This window comes from Physeter macrocephalus, chromosome 2 (assembly GCF_002837175.3).
Source record: "Physeter macrocephalus isolate SW-GA chromosome 2, ASM283717v5, whole genome shotgun sequence".
Classification (NCBI taxonomy): Eukaryota; Metazoa; Chordata; class Mammalia; order Artiodactyla; family Physeteridae; genus Physeter; species Physeter macrocephalus.
This window is the reverse complement of record NC_041215.1, coordinates 170180-184577: the sequence shown is the minus strand read 5'-3', so window position 1 is coordinate 184577 and position 14398 is coordinate 170180. Positions and strand designations below refer to the sequence as shown.

Here is a 14398-nt window from a genome sequence, read left to right as displayed (position 1 = left end):
CTCATTCATTCATTCCGCAGGTATTTATTACGGACCCACTCTGCATCAGATCCAACAGAAAGCAAGGCAAGCAAGGTATAGAGAGAAACCACAGGATTTCATGACTTCATTCTTCAAAATCAAATGTTCAAAGTCCCTTCAAGTAGGACCTCATGTGACGTGGTAACCCCAGGAAACAGAGAGTGGAGCTGAAAGACAATAGAAATTTTGAAGTCCAAAGATAGGATCTGCATCCTAGCTCTGGCCATTTATTATCCGAGTGATCTTGAGCAAGTCGTCTCCAATTTCTGAGCTTTTGTTTCCTGAAGATTCTGGAGAAGACACAAGCACAATTACAAATGGAAGATCCCTTTTTTATTGCTCAATTTCTTGCCAGGCAAGCAGCAGGATGTATTGGTGTTTTGGCCAGTGAACTGCTTTTATAGAGCATTCAATGCCACGGCTGACAGAGGGCCTTCTGCCTTCCACAGAGGTGGTCTGCTTCTTCCCCCCAAATGCTCCATCGGCTGAAGCAACACTGAGACACACTTCTCTGGCTGCAGCCTTTCCCACACTCAAGGAGGGCATTTAGAGCTCTGCTTCTTAGCACTTGCTGCTCTGGGGGTGGGAGGGGCTGACCCTTGTCCGGAAAGCTGAACATGGATGAAGGTGTGACTGAGTGAAAAAAGTCCCACTGCAGGACCTTCAAGTTTTTACTGAGCACTCTTGACCTGGTTCACCAACAGACTATGAATAGAGCAAGGATACAGCTGACCTCTGGTCCTGGTGGATTCAGACCCCAAAACACCCCTTCTTTCTCCACTTCTTTTATCTGCTCTTCTCCTTAGGGTTGGCCCCAGAAGCTGAAATCACGGTCACGATAGCTTTGGGAAGAGAAAACCTGGTCTCCAACCTTCAGGTGGAAAATGCAGGGGAAAGGTTCTGATTGGCCCAGCTGGGGCCCCAGGCCTAAGTCTAATCGTGGTTGCCAGTGGGATAGGTCATCTGCCCCACTGCTGCGGCCAGAGCCTTGAACTGAAGGGCAGGGTCAGCAGGGACAGCAGCTGTCTCAATGCTCGAAGCTCTGCAGGCATTAAGGGCCACAGGAACAGCACAAGATGCAACCCTTGTGCTCTTGGACCTATTACAACTGAGTCAGGGACAACATCGATACTCATTAAAAGAAACGTCCAAGGGCTTCCCTGGTGGCGCAGTGGTTGAGAGTCCGCCTGCTGATGCAGGAGACACGGGTTCGTGCCCCGGTCCGGGAAGATCCCACATGCCGCGGAGCGAGCACGTGCAATGGATTTCCACAGAAGGTGAGAGAGTGCATCCGACACTCGTGTGTTCAGAGAGGTGAAGCCCCAGGTTGGTGGTGAGGAATTGGACTGGATAGTTAGAGGGAGGGCTGGCTGTCCAAAGACCTGGAAGCCACGTGGGGAATAACGGTGGATTCTACACCACTCCAGGTTCCTTCTACATAAGGAATAATACACAAGGAACAGCCACGTAAGGAATGTAGTGAGGAGTTGGGGGAAAGCTCCCGAAGCCTAGAAGGGGGCTCTACTCCCTCCTTACGCCTCCCCCAATGGTCCTCAGTGGCCTGGAGAGGGTCATGTCTATTAGTGTCCCCTGCCTGACTCTCCGGTAGGATGTGGAGTGATACCACTTTGCCTCTGCCTGGTCTTCATTCATATTAAACCAGCTGGTCCCTCACACTGCAGTATGCGTAAGTCTTACAGTGGGAACGCGGATAAAAGCTGGTCTCTGAGCCATCCTGGTCTGGGGAAGGGTCCAGGAGTTTGTATTTTTAACAAGCTGCCCCAAGTGATTCCGATGTGGCTGGCAGCGCAACAGATTATAGTGGGTTGGCCCCAAAGTTCGTTCAGGTTTTTCTGTAACATCTTACGGAAAAACCCGAACGAACTTTTGGGCCAACCCAACACTTGGAGGACAACTGCATGGGCTAACTTCAGAGGAAGGAAGGCGGAAGAGATTCTGCTACTTGTTTTTTAACGGCTGACTTCGGATGTCTGCAACAGCCCCAGCTGAGCAGTGATTTCCACTTAATGAGCAAATGAGAAGAGGAAAGAAAAAATCATCCCCTGGACTGGGGATGGGTAGGGAGGGAATGATTGGAAAGCAGAGAGTCAAAATCAGGGAAACACAGATGAAGTGAGGGGGTGGAGGAGAAAAAGAGAGCGAGGACGTTCGTTCATAAAGGCCACTTTATTGATGGAGATAAAACTGAAAGGAGTTCTCCATAGCCCTCCCTCACTCGTTTCAGTGGCTTCACTGGGCATCTGAGGCCAGCGTGGGCAGGCCTGTCACTGGCACAGGATGGGCAGCTCAGCCGGCCCCACGCTGCCTGCTCCATGTCAGGCGGCCACATAAAAACACATCACAGCTTGTGAAGATTCGTGGGTGCACCTCAGAATCCCCCAAACAGTTCCCGTGCACTTTTTTTTTTTTTTTTTACTATTGTACAAAATATGTTAAGTAGGAAAGGTCAGCTGTGCTGTGACATCTGCAGGACGTCCTTTGAGGATTACCGTCCCCCAAACATTACTTCTTATTGCAGTGAAACCTCTAGAAGGTAGAGCTGTACAAAAAAAAAAAAGAAATCTAAACAATTTTATTTTAAGAAGAGCAGCAACTTAACACTGCTTTAGTTCATTTAAATTTTCTTTCTCAAAAATACATTCCTAAATATACAAACTATACAATCTTGTCATTGTAATGCTGGTTTTTTGTGGGTTTTTTTGTTTTTGTTTTTTTAATAATAGAACCCAAACTAAAAAAATCTGTTTGTCTTCAAACCGACAAGAGTGCTAGAGGACTCATGACTCAGTACCTTCATATAACACCACATAAATAAATTTAGCCACAGTCTAGGTTCACAGCCTGGTCAGTGGAACAAAGGAAATACTTTTCTGGCGATTAGACGTCGTCCGCAGAGAGGGTCGGGATATTCAACCGAGGCCGCGTGAAAAATGCCATCTTCTCCCTGTAAAAGAGGCCATCCCTTTAAAGCAGGGTTTTTCAACCTCACTTTATAGGTATAATGGGCAGGATAATTCTTTGTGGTGAGGCTGTCCTGTGCATGTAAGGTATTTAGGAGCATCCCTGGCCTCCACCCACTAGATGCCAGCTGCAAGCTCTCCCACCCCTCCTTCCAGTTCTGACAATCAAAAATGTCCCTAGGGACTTCCCTGGTGGCGCAGTGGTTAAGAATCCGCCTGCCGATGCAGGGGACACGGGTTCGATCCCTGGTCCGGGAAGATCCCACATGCCGTGGAGCAACTAAGCCCGTGGGCCACAACTACTGAGCTCACGTGCCACAACTACTGAAGGCCGCGTGCTCTAGGGCCCGTGCTCCAAGAGAAGCCATCGCAATGATGAAGCCCGCCCACCGCAACGAAGAGCAGCCCCTGCTTGCCACAACTAGAGAAAAGCCCGCGCACAGCAGCAAAGACCCAACACAGCCAACAACAACAACAAAAAAGTCCCTACACATTGCCAAACATCCCCCAGGGGCCCAAATCATCTCTGATTGAGAACCACTGCTGTAGGGGACATTAGCAGGCCCAGCCACCTTCAGTTCCAATCAGAGGCCTCCAGAGTCTAAAAGGGCCCTTGGGCCACTTCCACTGTTGGTTTGTTTTAGATTTCCAATTGCTTAGAAATTAAGGGATGTCCAAATGTGGGACACGGGTTCGATCCCTGGTCCGGGAAGATCCCACATGCCGTGGAGCAACTAAGCCCGTGGGCCACAACTACTGAGCTCACGTGCCACAACTACTGAAGGCCGCGTGCTCTAGGGCCCGTGCTCCAAGAGAAGCCATCGCAATGATGAAGCCCGCCCACCGCAACGAAGAGCAGCCCCTGCTTGCCACAACTAGAGAAAAGCCCGCGCACAGCAGCAAAGACCCAACACAGCCAACAACAACAACAAAAAAGTCCCTACACATTGCCAAACATCCCCCAGGGGCCCAAATCATCTCTGATTGAGAACCACTGCTGTAGGGGACATTAGCAGGCCCAGCCACCTTCAGTTCCAATCAGAGGCCTCCAGAGTCTAAAAGGGCCCTTGGGCCACTTCCACTGTTGGTTTGTTTTAGATTTCCAATTGCTTAGAAATTAAGGGATGTCCAAATGTGGTTAGACAAATGACAGTATATTTTACATGTTTATATTCCACAAAGGAATGTGTTTTAGCACATACAAAACATGAGTATCTTTTCTGAGAGGACAACACAAGTCTAAATGCAAAGCCCTCTGTGAATGGGAGGCCCAGGCCAAATGGCGTGTGGTGCCCTCCCGTGACACGCCTGGGTCCAGGGCGGCAAGAAGGCATCTCCCTGAGATCCCGGCAGGCAGCACGCAGAGCTAGGGAGGCCCGGCAAGCATCTATCACTCCCAGGCTTATTTATCATTCAGCCAGTCCTCCGCAATTACTGGGGATGGAAACTCTAAGAGGAAAGGGTGGAGCAGGTGGCTCATTCATTAAACAAGAGGATCTAACACATTAGCTCGAGTTGTGTGGGGACTGATCAAGACAGCTGAGGGAAAGCACTGCAGGGCTCACAGACTGCCGGGGACGGCTCGGCAGGGGGTGAACATCTGCTACGGAGAGAGCTGGGGCTCCGCTAGGGAAGGGAGCGTGGGATGGGGAGCAGCGAGGCAGAGAAAAGAAGACCGAGGCTGGGCGGGCAGGGTGGGAAAGGAAAGCCGGCCGGCCGGGCGCCCACTTGCTGACCTGAAAGACTGCACTTCTGGGGGCTCCTTACAGCTCTGGCCTCGAAGCCTGTGCACGTCCTTGGCGGCCGACCTCATCATCTTGTCTGTCCGAAGCTCGCCCTTGTGCTCTGCTCGGTCCATCTGGAGGGCAAAGTGAGGTAGTAGAGAGTCCTTAGGGTCTCTAGAAATGGGTCAGCCACGGGGAACTTTCTAGCACTAATAAGGAGTCTGCTGCAGTTAAAAGGTTTGAGGGTCACAGAATAGGCACCCTGACGCTTCCTGTTCCACCATAGGATCCTCTTTATCCCGAACAATGAGGGGAAGTGATCCCATCATCTGTCAGACAGGACAGGTTTTTGGGGCCAGGAACTGAATACCTGTGGGGACCTGTCAGAAGTAAGGAGACAGGGGCTACCAGGTAAAATGTGTGCTGCCTCTCTAATTCTCAGGGCCACCTAAGAAGGTAAATTTTTAAATTACCTCTGTATTACAGATGAGGAGACTAAGGCTCAGGCATGTTCAGAAATTTCTTTAACGTCAAACCAGTGAGAAATGGTGGAAACCCAATTCCAAGTCATGCAGTTGTGCTCAAGGGCTTTAGGAATGTCACACTCTTCCCTCCTGATACAAACCTATGGAAGCACTTTTGAGAACAAACCAGAGAGCCCTAAAATATCTATGTTCCATATACTTGAAAACATTGCAGGGCTTCCCTGGTGGCGCAGTGGTTGAGAGCCTGCCTGCCAATGCAGGGGACACGGGCTCGTGCCCCGGTCCGGGAAGATCCCACATGCCGTGGAGCGGCTGGGCCCGTGAGCCATGGCTGCTGAGCCTGCGCGTCCGGAGCCTGTGCTCCACAACGGGAGAGGCCACAACAGTGAGAGGGCCGCGTACCGCAAAAAACAAAAACAAAAACAAAAAAACAAAAAAACCACAACTGCATAAAGACAGAATTTTGGTCAATGAAGCTACCATTTAAATGCCTTTTTAATAGAAGCTCATCATCAGACAGTCACAGATGTACTATTTTTTTTTTTTTCTATTTAAAAGGTCAGGTTTTCTTGGTGCTTTCTTAAGGTAGGGCACATATGCACTTGTTTTCTTACCTCTTTTTGCCTTGGCTACTAGGAAGCTCCAAGATAAATGTAACAGACAACTACCATTAGATTAGGGATATATTTATTGCCTTCTCTTCCTTAAAACTTTCTCTAATTTTCTATTTTCTCTTAATGTTATTATTATAACTCTATTATAAGTACATTAGGAAACATTTCTGGAACTTCTGAATTACCAGAGTCAATTTGAAGCTCCCAAATCAGTCCAGACCTAAGAAGCCCAGTACCACCTTCCTGCTCTAAGTTATCATCACCTGCATTGAGAGCTGGAATTTTAGCTAATGGCCCTCTCAACAATCCAGGCAGGCACCCTCTGTAAGGTGCTCTTGCACTGCTTGGCTGTGTACAGAGAAAACTAGCAAAAGTCTATCATTTCTGCCATGGACCGCAATCCTGGCAGGTATTATAGAAACTGAGTCGAAGGTGGCCTCTGTGTGTTGGTCCTATGGTATTTATTTCTTCACCATAGTCCGGGATCTCAAGAGCCCACTGTTGCCAAAGTCAAATTTTTACCCATCCAACTGTTTAAAATGAAGCTCAAATAAGAAGATTTTTTAGCTGTTTAGGACCTGCCTGTTTTGCATACCCCCTAAAGCTGCACCCAACATCTGCTAGTCATAGATAAGATAAACCCCAGGGCTATAAGAGACCCCAAACTGCTGCTGCTTTGGTGTTCTCCAACCCAGAGACTCCTCACGGTGCTCTGAATGACATCATCTAGATGCCTAGGCCCCCTTTCCAACCCCCTTTCCCCTGCCCTCCTCCTCTCTAGGTAGTGGTCCCAGAACCGCCGCCTTTTGTGGGGGGGGCACTGTCATGCAGTGAGGGACTTCCCCCAGATGCAAAGTTGTGAAAGCAGCAGCCACTCAAATTAAACTCATTGTGTGCTCTGGCCATTTTGTGGTTATATCTTCTTCCTCGAGCAACGGCTGAAATCCCTCAAACACACTACACTAGGGCAGGGACGCGAGCAGGCTTGTATTCCCAGGCATCTCCCTCAGGACAAAGTCCTGCCAGGAGCCGCTCCTTTCCCATTTGGAAAGACCTGCTCTGCCGGACTGCATGGGCAGGAACTGGGGCAGCCCAGCGTTCTGCATTTACTCTGTTCAAGCGTGTGCCCCAGTGTAGATTAGGTACCCAACATGTTTGATGAAGGACCACCTGGAGGAATAAACGCGTGAACAATAAGGGCTTGCACACATAAACGTGGGAATGCAGCAAAAGGACCTGGCAGCCAAGTAAAGAGTTAATAAAGTTTGCCGTGCAGAGGGACTCCTGGATCTCTTTGCTGATGGGCGTGAGGGAACCTGGGAACACTCGGAGTGCGTCACAGGGCTGCAGGACCCGTTCGAAGGTCCGGCCGGCCTCCCTTGCAGCAGCGCGCCCTCTGCATGGGCGGAGCGCCACTCACCCGCTTCTCCAACATCCTCAGCAGCAGGCGGAAGCGCTCGTCCTCCCGCAACCACGGTGGAAGCTCTTTCTCCCCGTGGCTCTTGGCCTGTTCCAGCTGCTCCTTGAGCTCCTTCAGCACCGAGATCTCCTGAGTCAGCTGGCTGTGCCAGGTCCTGGTCGCCTGCAGGTCCAACTCGAGGTCCAGCGAGGTGCGTGGTAGGCGCTCGGCGCGCAGGGATTTGACAGACGAAGGCTACGGAGGTGGGCATGGTTTTTGACTCGTTATTACAGGACCGGGTCCAGTGAGCCCACACGACCCCCTGGTCTGAACCTCAGACACCCTCCCTCCTTCTTTCATCCGCGGGCTTCCGCTCCTTCAAAAATGGGGCTCGCCCTCCCCCTGGAGCCCGTCTGGATGTTTTCCATGTCTACTGCTCGTATTATTGAGCATTTTTATGTCCCAGGCATGGTGCTAGGTGCTTTACTTCTGTTACCTCAGTTCATTTTCACAACCCTGTGAGGTCCTGACCGTTATCATCTGCACAGATGAGGAGGTTAAATCACATAGATTATAAGCAGTAAAGCCGAGATTCCACCCCAGGAGCTGGCTCTAGAACCTACCCACTCACTCCCTACACGGTGCTGCTTTCCCTACTCACAGTGTCCTCAACGTTTACACCTTCCTTTACTGGATTCTTGTCACCATCCTGCTCTAAAGCTGTTTCCTCAATGGAGGTCTGTTTCCCATGCATTGACTTTGTGGTCCTGTAATGGACATCTATTGTTTCTGCCTGTCCAGCTTCCACTTCTCTAGTCTTATAGTAATAGCATCCTCATCTTCCCTTGGGGATCCACTCATCTGCCAGAGTCAATCCATCTGTTTCACATGGGGGGCTTCAGGGATAGGAATGTGACCTGAACCTGGCCAATCAGAATCTCAGTGATTGCTTCAGGGGTGAGCATGTTATCCAAGCCCAAGCAGTACCACTCAATTCTGGCACTTTTTCTGAGCTACTGGGAAAAAAGGCAATGTCTTTACACAGAGGCCGCTGAGCCAGCAAGATATAAACCTAGAACTGATCATGGTCATCTTCACCAGCATATGGGGGAGCCCTGTTTAAGAATTAAGCCATCTGGAGAGAGCAGTGCCATGAGAGGGGGACTGAAGCTTGATGACGTTGGTTCAGCTCCTGGGTCAATCCATGACTGAAGTCGGTCCAACATCCTAGAGTTTTCCATTACATGAGCCAATACATTCCCTTTTTCACTTTCAAGCTATATTTGAGTTGAGTTCTTCAGTTATCTGTATGTAAAAGATCTTGATTAACTATAATCATTAACCCTCCTCCTATCAGAAAACACTAATCATTAAAAAAGAATAAATGACTGTGGGAGATGGAGTTCTAAGATGGCTCCCAAGATTCCTACCTCCTAACATACAAGCCCTGTGTAATCCCCTCCTCTTCAGTGTGGGTGGGACCTGTGAATATGATGGGCTACCACTCCTATGATTAGGTAACAGCAGGGAGTGAGTTGTAGGATGTGCAGGGGGAACAGGCGGGAGCTTCTGCAGCTGCAGCATCATTTCTCCAGGAGTGGATCCCGGAACACCTGCTCCAGAATCCTCCAAGAAGCTTATTAAAATGCGGTTTCCAGGGCCCCACCCCAGCTGCCTGGATGAGACAGACTGGGAGTGTGGCCTCAGAATCTGCATCATCAACAAGCTCCCAAGGAGACTTGGTGCTCCAGGGACTGCAGCACCAGCCAGCCACAGCAGACGGGGTGGGGCTGGGGCGGGACATCCCTGTCACTTAAGGCCATGTCCACGTCGTTCTCCGGCAGCCGGCACTCTCTCCTTTCCGGGTGCGCCTCTTCCGCACTGCCTTCTTTCTGCTGCTCTCTCTAGTTCTTTCTGGAGACTTGGGGTGGGGGCGGGGTGGGGACAGGCACAGGACCACTCTCCACGCGGGCTGTCAGCAGCAGGCCCGCGGGAGATGCGGAGCAGCCGCCCCTGCGTGGGGCTGTCAGCGCGCTCTCCTTTCTCTGCACTTTCTCTTTCACTTTGCTCTCTGCTCCTCTTCCTGACATTCTGGCTCCTGGGTTTCTTCTAGTTCCGCAAGCTCGCCAGAACTGCTGTCGAGCCTGCGTTGAAAGGCCAAAGTGGGGAGAGCCATACTGCACCTCCTGCAGCCCTGACTAGTTGGTGAAAGTCCCTGTTGGGAGTTGGGCCATTGTCTAAGACGGCCCCATCCTGACCCCTCAGCCCAGTCTCCGTTAAGGAAAGGCCAGATTGCTCTGCGGGGACAGCTTGTGGCCTCTTCCCTGCACGTTTCCAGCTGGACTGAGAGAAGCCCATGGGGGGCGGGGTGGGGGGGGCGCCCGGCTTCTCCGCCAGCAGGGAGGCTGTCAGGACCTGCAACTGCCCAGTCAGCTAGACGACACAAACCGAACAGAGTCCTGCCTGAGGCAGGCTCCCATCGGTGGCTGTGACGTCTTGGGTTGATTAGTTCTTAGTGACTCTGATTTCTACCCAAGAAAACAAAGCCAAGTATGCACACTCCTGATCTAACCCTATTGGTCATAATAACGATGTTACATTGGCCCTCTGGCACTTTCCCCAGCGCCTACCCAGGCCTTACAGTTCATCAACTTCCATTTGCAAATATCCCCATTGCTTGCGAGAGCGACTTTCTTCCAACCAGTGGCTGAGGAGAAACGGTCAGACGTCAGGGGATGTGTGTGCCGGACACATGGCTCGGGGGAACAAGGGAGGAGCAGGCGATCATCTTACCCGCTTCATCCTGACGCTGCGCCGCTCCAAGGAATTTCGAACAAAAGGTGGCTTCCTGGACAGGGTGGAGCTGTCACTGTCACTTCGGTTCAGCTGCCAGAGAAAAGGCGTGGGAAGCTAATGAAGGTCTAAGTGCATGCGGAAAGCACACTGGGGCCTGGAGCATGGTGGAGTCCCCGCCCTTGGCCCAGTCCTTCCTCTCCTTGTTCCCTGGGGACTGCAGGAGGCAGGTTTCATTCAACCTTCCTTTTCTCTCTAGGTGAACATTCACTGAGTGTGCGCTCAATGATGCACACCCCTACGTGCCAGCCATGCGATATCTCATGTAACCCTTCCAACAACCCATGGGGGAGGAGACAGAGGGTTAGGGGTTACCGAATTTGCTCAAGGTTGGAGAGCTGGTAGCAGCAGCATGGCGGGGTTGACACCCGACAGTGTGACTCCAGGATACACTGACCTCTTGACCTCCTACGCTAAGGCCTATTTGTATCAACTCTTCCCTGCTGCCCCGAGAGCCGCTTTCATGGCTCAAATGGAGCCCCTGTCAAGACTGACATATACATAAAAAAGCAGCCCACAGGCAAAGCCTCGGGGACCACATCCCTGGAGGAGATGGGCCAGACACGCTCTGTGAGGGCTGTGCTGATCACAGCTCTCCCCTCCTCAGAATCCTTCAGTCACTTAGTGATATGGACTCTCCCCAGGGGGCTCATGTTCCTCATGCATAGCCAGAGATCAGGGCTATGGTCAAGGCAGATGTTTTTCCACTGACAGTGTGTGTCCCCAGTGGGAGGACCGGGGAGGGAGGTGAGGATGGCAGCACATCCCAGGATGTGTGAGGCGGGGGCTTCTCTCCAGAGTCGTATTTCCAAGTCACTGGGATCACCACAGGCTGATGCTACAGAGTTTATTTATTCTGGCAGCTGTCAGCTCACTGCTGCAGGTCTCTTCTGAGAAGCTGTCCACATCGTCATTTTTGTGGTTATTAATAATTATTAGTGATAATGATATTAACAGTCCTGCTACGTTGATGAAACAGCTACTACACTAGGCAGAGGCTCAACCAGAATGAGAAATAGGCAACAGTAACCATAACAGCCACATGGACGGAGCCCCTACTATGTGCCATGGGCTTTACTGACAGTTTCATTTAATCTTCAAATAATCCTAACTGAGGGAACTGAGGCCTGGAGACATTAACACACTTTTATAAGTCATGCAGTAAGCATTTCATTCATGTTCAGTGAAATGTTCTGGTAAGCATCAGAACAAGAGTTCAAGGTCCCATCTGTTTGACTCCAAGGCCATGTCCTCTTCCGGCCCCCAGGATGCATGTAGGGCTTGGAGATGAAACGAATATACAGACAGAGGGGTGGACCATCTTGACTGGGGTGTATTCATACAAATAGATGGGCTGGATATCATATCAGAAGGGGCATTTATCCTACATTGTTTCAATCCATAGGTGACACTCACAGAATATGTGTCATACCAACTAGAATATGTGTCAGGACAATTGATGCTTAAGTCGTAGCTGTTTTTGTTTTTGTTTTTTGTTTTTTAAATTTATTTATTTATTTGGTTGCACTAGGTCTTAGCTGCAGCAGGCAGGCTCCTTAGTTGCAGCACGTGGGCTCCTCAGTTGCAGCAGGTGGGCTCCTTAGTTGCAGCTCGCCAGCTCCTTCGTGGCGGCACGCAGGCTCCTTACTTGCAGCACGCATGTGGGATCTAGTTCCCTGATGAGGGGTTGAACCCAGGTCCCCTGCATTGGGAGCACGGAGTCTCATCCACTGCGCCACCAGGGAAATCCCGAGTCGTAGTTGTTTATGTGCTAAAGACCATGTTATAAGAAAAGCGATGGGGCTTCGCTGGTGGCGCAGTGGTTGAGAGTCCGCCTGCCGATGCAGGGGACACGGGTTTTTGCCCCGGCCCGGGAGGATCCCACATGCCACGGAGCGGCTGGGCCCGTGAGCCATGGCCGCTGAGCCTGCGCGTCCGGAGCCTGTGCTCCGCAACGGGAGAGGCCACAACGGTGAGAGGCCCGCGTACTGTCACTTCGGTTCAGCTGCCAGAGAAAAGGCGTGGGAAGCTAATGAAGGTCTAAGTGCATGCGGAAAGCACACTGGGGCCTGGAGCATGGTGGAGTCCCCGCCCTTGGCCCAGTCCTTCCTCTCCTTGTTCCCTGGGGACTGCAGGAGGCAGGTTTCATTCAACCTTCCTTTTCTCTCTAGGTGAACATTCACTGAGTGTGCGCTCAATGATGCACACCCCTACGTGCCAGCCATGCGATATCTCATGTAACCCTTCCAACAACCCATGGGGGAGGAGACAGAGGGTTAGGGGTTACCGAATTTGCTCAAGGTTGGAGAGCTGGTAGCAGCAGCATGGCGGGGTTGACACCCGACAGTGTGACTCCAGGATACACTGACCTCTTGACCTCCTACGCTAAGGCCTATTTGTATCAACTCTTCCCTGCTGCCCCGAGAGCCGCTTTCATGGCTCAAATGGAGCCCCTGTCAAGACTGACATATACATAAAAAAGCAGCCCACAGGCAAAGCCTCGGGGACCACATCCCTGGAGGAGATGGGCCAGACACGCTCTGTGAGGGCTGTGCTGATCACAGCTCTCCCCTCCTCAGAATCCTTCAGTCACTTAGTGATATGGACTCTCCCCAGGGGGCTCATGTTCCTCATGCATAGCCAGAGATCAGGGCTATGGTCAAGGCAGATGTTTTTCCACTGACAGTGTGTGTCCCCAGTGGGAGGACCGGGGAGGGAGGTGAGGATGGCAGCACATCCCAGGATGTGTGAGGCGGGGGCTTCTCTCCAGAGTCGTATTTCCAAGTCACTGGGATCACCACAGGCTGATGCTACAGAGTTTATTTATTCTGGCAGCTGTCAGCTCACTGCTGCAGGTCTCTTCTGAGAAGCTGTCCACATCGTCATTTTTGTGGTTATTAATAATTATTAGTGATAATGATATTAACAGTCCTGCTACGTTGATGAAACAGCTACTACACTAGGCAGAGGCTCAACCAGAATGAGAAATAGGCAACAGTAACCATAACAGCCACATGGACGGAGCCCCTACTATGTGCCATGGGCTTTACTGACAGTTTCATTTAATCTTCAAATAATCCTAACTGAGGGAACTGAGGCCTGGAGACATTAACACACTTTTATAAGTCATGCAGTAAGCATTTCATTCATGTTCAGTGAAATGTTCTGGTAAGCATCAGAACAAGAGTTCAAGGTCCCATCTGTTTGACTCCAAGGCCATGTCCTCTTCCGGCCCCCAGGATGCATGTAGGGCTTGGAGATGAAACGAATATACAGACAGAGGGGTGGACCATCTTGACTGGGGTGTATTCATACAAATAGATGGGCTGGATATCATATCAGAAGGGGCATTTATCCTACATTGTTTCAATCCATAGGTGACACTCACAGAATATGTGTCATACCAACTAGAATATGTGTCAGGACAATTGATGCTTAAGTCGTAGCTGTTTTTGTTTTTGTTTTTTGTTTTTTAAATTTATTTATTTATTTGGTTGCACTAGGTCTTAGCTGCAGCAGGCAGGCTCCTTAGTTGCAGCACGTGGGCTCCTCAGTTGCAGCAGGTGGGCTCCTTAGTTGCAGCTCGCCAGCTCCTTCGTGGCGGCACGCAGGCTCCTTACTTGCAGCACGCATGTGGGATCTAGTTCCCTGATGAGGGGTTGAACCCAGGTCCCCTGCATTGGGAGCACGGAGTCTCATCCACTGCGCCACCAGGGAAATCCCGAGTCGTAGTTGTTTATGTGCTAAAGACCATGTTATAAGAAAAGCGATGGGGCTTCGCTGGTGGCGCAGTGGTTGAGAGTCCGCCTGCCGATGCAGGGGACACGGGTTTTTGCCCCGGCCCGGGAGGATCCCACATGCCACGGAGCGGCTGGGCCCGTGAGCCATGGCCGCTGAGCCTGCGCGTCCGGAGCCTGTGCTCCGCAACGGGAGAGGCCACAACGGTGAGAGGCCCGCGTACCGCAAAAAAAAAAAAAAAAAAAAAAAAAAAGCGATGAAAGCTACATTAAGTCCTTGAATTTAACTTTTTCTTAAAGATGTTGTAATGCATTTGATCTCAGACATGGTAGAGAATATCGTTGCCTTTTTGTTATTTCCATCTGATGGCTAGGGAAATTGAGGAGCAGAGAGGTGAAATAACTGGCAGTTAGAGGGAGCTACAGGGAAATGAGAATTTTGGAAGGACTGTATCCTTCAGGTCAAAGTGAGCCGACCAACACATGTGCCAGCACTGCTGGTAAATACGTAGGTGTTAAAGACACAGGGGTTGCGGAGAGCTGTGGGGAGTATAATACACCGTCTCTACCCCTCACGGATTTAA

The 14398-nt window shown here is 50.8% G+C and overlaps 1 protein-coding gene across 5 annotated transcripts in view; it reads right to left on the bottom strand.

Annotated features, from left to right (window-relative positions):
- Positions 1–2176: 2176 nt before the first annotated feature.
- WWC1 (WW and C2 domain containing 1) overlaps positions 2177–14398 on the bottom strand; it is a 153583-nt gene continuing 141361 nt past the window's right edge. For 3 of the 5 annotated variants that reach the window (XM_055079574.1, XM_055079576.1, XM_055079581.1), the window contains 4 exons: positions 10018–10110; positions 7246–7479; positions 4739–4860; positions 2177–2986 (listed from right to left, as the gene is read on the bottom strand). In XM_055079574.1, coding sequence (XP_054935549.1) covers positions 2920–2986; positions 4739–4860; positions 7246–7479; positions 10018–10110 — 516 coding nt within the window. In that variant the 3' untranslated portion in view covers positions 2177–2919. The remainder of the gene's footprint in view (positions 2987–4738; positions 4861–7245; positions 7480–10017; positions 10111–14398) is intronic. The other 2 variants (XR_008615684.1, XM_055079579.1) reach the window with 2 other exon arrangements.